This window comes from Cucurbita pepo, unplaced genomic scaffold (genome assembly GCF_002806865.2).
Source record: "Cucurbita pepo subsp. pepo cultivar mu-cu-16 unplaced genomic scaffold, ASM280686v2 Cp4.1_scaffold001078, whole genome shotgun sequence".
Classification (NCBI taxonomy): Eukaryota; Viridiplantae; Streptophyta; class Magnoliopsida; order Cucurbitales; family Cucurbitaceae; genus Cucurbita; species Cucurbita pepo.
In genome coordinates this window covers 2,645-8,659 of record NW_019647274.1, presented here as the reverse complement: position 1 = coordinate 8,659, position 6,015 = coordinate 2,645, and the positions used below count along the sequence as shown (strand labels likewise).

Below are 6,015 nucleotides of genomic sequence, written 5' to 3'. Positions count from 1 at the left end.
TCGAGTTCGAGTTTGCTATACTCGTATCGAAATGTGATGAGTGGTTTTGCTGCAAGACTAAGTGAAGAACAAGTGAAAGCAATGGAAGAGAAGGATGGTTTTGTGTCAGCAAGGCGTGAAAGGATATTGCAATTGCATACAACGCATACCCCTGATTTTCTTGGTTTGAATCGCCAATTTGGGTTTTGGAAAGATTCAAACTTTGGAAAGGGAGTGATCATAGGAGTGTTGGATGGCGGAATTGCGCCAAGCCATCCTTCATTTGATGATGTGGGAATGCCACCACCGCCACCCAAATGGAAAGGAAGATGCGAGTTTAATTTCTCAGCCTGCAACAACAAGCTTATAGGTGCGAGATCTTTTAATCTCGCAACAAAAGTCTTGAAAGGAGAGACAATGATGGATGACTCTCCTATTGATGAAGATGGTCATGGGACTCATACAGCGAGCACAGCTGCTGGTGCCTTCGTCAAGGGCGCTGAGGCATTGGGAAACGCTAAAGGCACGGCTGTTGGCATGGCCCCTTTAGCTCATCTAGCAATTTACAAAGTTTGCTTTGGAGAAGACTGCCCTGACACCGACATTCTCGCTGCACTTGATGCCGCTATTGAAGACGGCGTCGATGTGCTCTCACTCTCGCTTGGGAGCCCATCGGTTCCATTCTTCCAAGACTTAGTCGCCATAGGTGCATTCGCAGCCATTCAAAAGGGGATTTTTGTGAGTTGCTCAGCTGCTAATTCAGGCCCTTTTAAAGCCACATTGTCCAACGAAGCCCCGTGGATTCTAACGGTTGCAGCCAGCACCATTGATCGAAGAATCAAAGCCGCTGCAAAGCTTGGAAATGGAGAAGAATTTGATGGCGAATCTCTGTTCCAACCAAGCGATTTCCCACCAACATTTTTGCCACTTGTTTACGCTGGTGAGAAGAATCAAACAGCCGCTTTGTGTGGAGAAGGATCATTGAAAGACATCGACGTAAAGGGAAAAATTGTGGTATGCGAAAGAGGAGGAGGAATTGCAAGAATTGCAAAAGGGACTGAAGTCAAGAACGCAGGGGGCGCCGCCATGATCCTCCTAAACCAACAACAAGATGGGTTCAGTACTGAAGCAGATGCTCACGTTCTTCCGGCAAGCCACGTCAGCCACAAGGCGGCGTTGAAGATAAAAGCCTACATAAACTCAACAACATACCCAACAGCCACAATTCTTTTCAAAGGAACCGTAATTGGCGACGACAACTTTTCACCCGCCATAGCTTCTTTTTCATCTCGAGGTCCCAGCGTTGCAAGCCCTGGAATTTTGAAGCCCGACATAACCGGTCCAGGTGTCAGCATTTTAGCCGCATGGCCATTTCCATTAGACAAAAACAGTAACACAAAATCAACATTCAACATAATTTCAGGAACATCCATGTCCTGTCCTCATCTCAGCGGCATTGCAGCTCTAATCAAAAGCTCTCACCCTGATTGGTCACCGGCCGCCATTAAATCCGCCATAATGACAACCGCTGACATAACAAATCTTGAAGGCCAGCCAATTGTCGACGAAAATTTGCAGCCGGCGGATTTGTTTGCAACTGGCGCTGGTCATGTCAATCCATCAAAAGCAGCCGACCCAGGATTAGTTTATGACATTCAACCCGATGATTACATTCCTTATCTTTGTGGATTGGGATACAAAAGTAACGAAGTTGCAACAATTGCCCGTAAACCAATTAATTGTTTGGCAAAACCAAGCATTCCCGAAGGAGACCTCAACTATCCGTCATTTACGGTCGTTTTAGGACCGCCGCAAACATTTACAAGAACGGTGACAAATGTCGGCTGTGGACGTGAAGTTTATACTGCCGTGGTCGAAGCACCGCCGTCCATTTCTGTAACAATCCGACCAAGTAAGATATTCTTCTCAAAGATTAACGAAAAAGTGACATATTCAGTGACGTTCAAGAGAATTGGTTCGATCAGTCCCTCAACAGAATTTGGTAAAGGATATCTCAAATGGGTTTCCGACAAACACGTCGTTAGAAGTCCGATCTCTTTTAAGTTTGCATGAGACCAAAAATTTGCGTCTCCGTATAATAAAAAATTAAACCAATGTGTTGATTTACTAATACTGCAACTAGTTTATATTTATTTACTTTACTTTTATACGAATAATATAGTTTGTTTAATGTAATTAAATCTATGTATACTGGATCAAATTGATTTATGATCCAATTATAAAATAATTAATACGTGTGTGGAAAGATTAGGTTGTTACAACCAACTTATTGAAAAATAAATGAATGATAGTGTCTGTTGTTAGAAGTGTGTATGCGGCTAAGAAAATTAACTCCAACAATTTTTATTTTATTTCATTTTAATGAGATCAATATTTTAAAACCAGCGGAGGGTAATTAAATTTTGAAAATTTGAAGGTTGACCATAATTTTGGCTGGAATTCAATGAATCTCGGCGGGAGTTGACTTGAATAGATTCCGACCAAAAAATACTACAATCATGCTCGTAAGTAGGGGTGGAGATATGGTCTCCTTAAGAATTTGAACCTTGATCTTAAGTAAATAAATTATTGATTTATTAATAAAATTGATTGTATAATAATTTTAGTTTCAAACTTTACACTAAAATTGGATTACAAGTTTATAATCTTTTTCATTCTTAATTCATCTAAAATTTTAACCCAAGCTCATATTCTTATGTATTCGAAAAAGCATGTGATATTTGAAAAACGAGTCCCAATAATTAGTCTAACAAAATATATTTACAAAACAATGCAAATTTGTGTTATTTATGTCCTTGATGACGAGCTTAAAATAAATAAATGATTGGTTCCAAATCTAATTGAAACATATTATATAATAACGTCACAAAGTGGTGAGTGGTTGGGACTCCAACTGACAGCAATATTTGTATAAAGTAAAACTATATAATATTTAACCCAAATTGATATAATATTATTCTATGTTCGTGGCTATTTTTAATGTCTCAGAGCTAAGTTCATATATTTTAAAATTTCCAAAAGTGGAAGTACGTATCTTTAGGCCTTTTTTTAGAAATTTGATGGCAGATTCTTCGGGTAATAAAATATAATACAGAGACTGGATCTGAAAATAATAATAATAATAATAATAGTACAATAATAAATGCAAAATAGCAATGATAATGAATAAGAATTAAATAAAGCTATAATATAAAGTTTATAAAGTAAATAATTCTAAAGTCAACAGTTTGAACTGGAAGGCGCCCAAGAGAGACCTTGGAAACTGGTGGTGGTTATAAATAGAGGCTCATTTTTGCTTCAAAATCCATCCATCTCTGTGTGTCTTTTGGGTGTCGTAAAACATGAATGACAATGTTGGATCCCCATTTTCTTACGACTTGGGAGAAGAACTGTTCCCTCTCCCTTCACTTTCCTGCATAGATATTCCTGTTCCTCAGTTTCCCTCCATCTCTCCCTTGGACAACAATAAAAGTGGTACTCAAAAGCCCAAAAATGGCCGCCGGAAAAACCCACCGGCCAACAGTTCCGATGATATTGGCGATATGAACCCCAACGAACACAAAAAGAAGAAGATTATGCACAGAGATGTGGAGCGGCAGAGAAGGCAAGATATGGCTTCTCTTTACGCCACTCTTCGCTCACTTCTCCCTCATGAATATCTCAAGGTAAACACGCCCACCTTATCTCATTATTCTACCTTTGTTTCTCCTCCCCCGCCCCAACCCACAAATTAACATTGCCTTTTCTATAGGGAAAACGGTCAATATGTGACCATATGCTGGAAGCGGTGAAGTACATTCGACATATGCAGAGCAGGATTCAAGATTTGTCTAATAAAAGAGATGAGCTGAAAAGGGTGTCTGACAAAAATCCAGTGGCTACCATGGTGGAGACCCTTGATTCCTCTAAAAGGGAGTCGGTGTTGGTGAGGGCCAGAAACGAATCGGGAGGAGTTCAAGTTGTTTTAAACACTGCCACCCAACACAACCTCCCTGTTTCCAACATTCTTCGAGATTTAGCCACCGAAGGGCTCGAAATCCTTAGCTACATTTCCACCAAAGTAAATGACAGCTTCATTCACACCATCGAATGCCAAACTCTTGTTGATTCCAACCATACTCCAAGTATCGACGTGTCTGAATTGCAACATAAGTTAATGAATTTGGAATATTTTCTTTCCAATTAGAACTATTGGGAAAAAAATTTCAATGTCGTTTCTATATCCAATAATATAAAAGTATCATTAGTCATATTATATCAATCTCTTATTTTTTCCATGTGATTTTCTCCTATCTTAAATAAGATTTATTAGTCACACAAAATACAAAAATCTTGGACACAAATTAGAAATATGCATAGTTGATTTTATTAAGCAATGAACATGTTCTGGTTTAAGAAAATAATAACCATAGACAAGAAATAATACTTTCACTCTAAATCCTAAGCTTTTTGGTCAACAAACTTTCAATCCAATGCTTACGCAAATCGTCTCCAAGAAAGGGAGAAAATTATAAATATATATTTATTATCGTGGAGTGAAAGTGGAAAATAAATTATAAATTAAATAATAAATATTTGTATTTTTTGTTTCCATACACATTATACATTTTGTCATTTCTTATTGTCAAGTCGAGTAATAATCCCGACACGTTTTAGAAGCAGAGGGCCATGCCCTGCTATGTAAACGCTGGGTTTGAAGTTTTTTTTTTTATATAATTTACATGTTTAAATACAACTAATGTACAAATTAAAACATAACACAAGGACGTGCAACTATTACACATTAAAATCCTCTTGGATTGTATTTATGAATATTTCCACAATTTTAATTATGTTACGATTAAATTGATATGCTAGCATTATTAAGTTATATAATATAGATAGATATATTAAACAAAAGAGTGCATTATTAAGCTATATAATACCGACCCAAATTGAAAAAAAAAAAGCTACATTGTTATTTAATAGATGATGTGGCACACTTTTCAATGCCTCACCCATCTCCCTCTCATTATTTAATACAATTATTTTAGCACACATTTAAAAATAAATTTTTAATACCTCTTTCGATATTATAAACCTTTAAAGAAAACTTTTTTTAATAAAATATATTATCATGAAATTTGCATGTATTAAAAAGAAAAAAAATATGTTACATGAGGTGTTATCTTTATTGGTTATTAAAATAAGTTTCTTTTTCTTTCGCTATAAAATAACGCGGTTTTATTGTATTGAAATATAATTTAAATTGATGGGTTTAAAATGTATAAATTAAATAAATAAATAAAAGTGAAAGTACAGTCAATAATTGAATGCATGTGTATGGGAAGCGGCCGACCATTGCTTTTCACTTCACTTTTTTTGTGTTTCTACTACGTCGGTAATTAATTCATTTACCAGACTACGGATTTAATTAATTATTTTAACACTCTTTTACTCATACATCTCCTTAATTTAATGTATATTACTCTTTATTTAGTTAGATGCGCATCTTAAGGCATACACTTAGATCTTAATTGAATTTCTATTAATCTTAGGGATTAAAGTATTGAATTTCTATTTTCTTTTATTTATGCTACAAATTTATTAATCTTACTCCCATTTGATTTGAGTTTTCATTTCTTCAAAAATACATAATTATTTTCATTTTTTTTTTCACTAAATTAAAAAAAAATGTTCGATTTTTTAAAATATCGATAACAAAAATAAAAAATTTATAAGTAAAAGAGTGTTTATAGACTTAAATTTTAATTTAATTAACGTTTAAAAATTTGTAAGTTTTCACCCGTAGATTTATTTTTTTTAACCTCATGGACCACGTTAACTTACAAATAGTTATTATTATAAATATATTCAACGTACAATTCATTAACTAGTTTCGTTATTAACACGTAACCTATTAAATTATGTCAAGACAATTTTTTTTAATATATATTTTAATGATTAATCAATTTTTTACATTTTTTTTTCAGATACAATCTAATTTATTTATTTTATAAAAGGGGTGAGACATTA

General features: G+C 35.0%; 2 protein-coding genes across 2 annotated transcripts; both read left to right on the top strand.

Annotated features, from left to right (window-relative positions):
- Nucleotides 1–15: 15 nt before the first annotated feature.
- On the top strand, nt 16–2,052 carry LOC111786140 (subtilisin-like protease SBT1.8; the record flags this gene model as incomplete). The annotated part of the gene is made up of 1 exon (XM_023666480.1): nt 16–2,052. A coding segment is annotated over one exon (2,037 nt), but the record flags the coding sequence as incomplete, so codon positions are not given.
- A 1,254-nt stretch (nt 2,053–3,306) lies between these two features.
- LOC111786141 (transcription factor bHLH118-like) lies at nt 3,307–4,186 on the top strand. Its single transcript, XM_023666481.1, has 2 exons — nt 3,307–3,665; nt 3,752–4,186. The coding sequence occupies exons 1-2, from the start codon at nt 3,342–3,344 to the stop codon at nt 4,184–4,186; spliced, it is 759 nt and encodes a 252-aa protein (XP_023522249.1). The 5' UTR covers nt 3,307–3,341.
- Nucleotides 4,187–6,015: the final 1,829 nt, after the last annotated feature.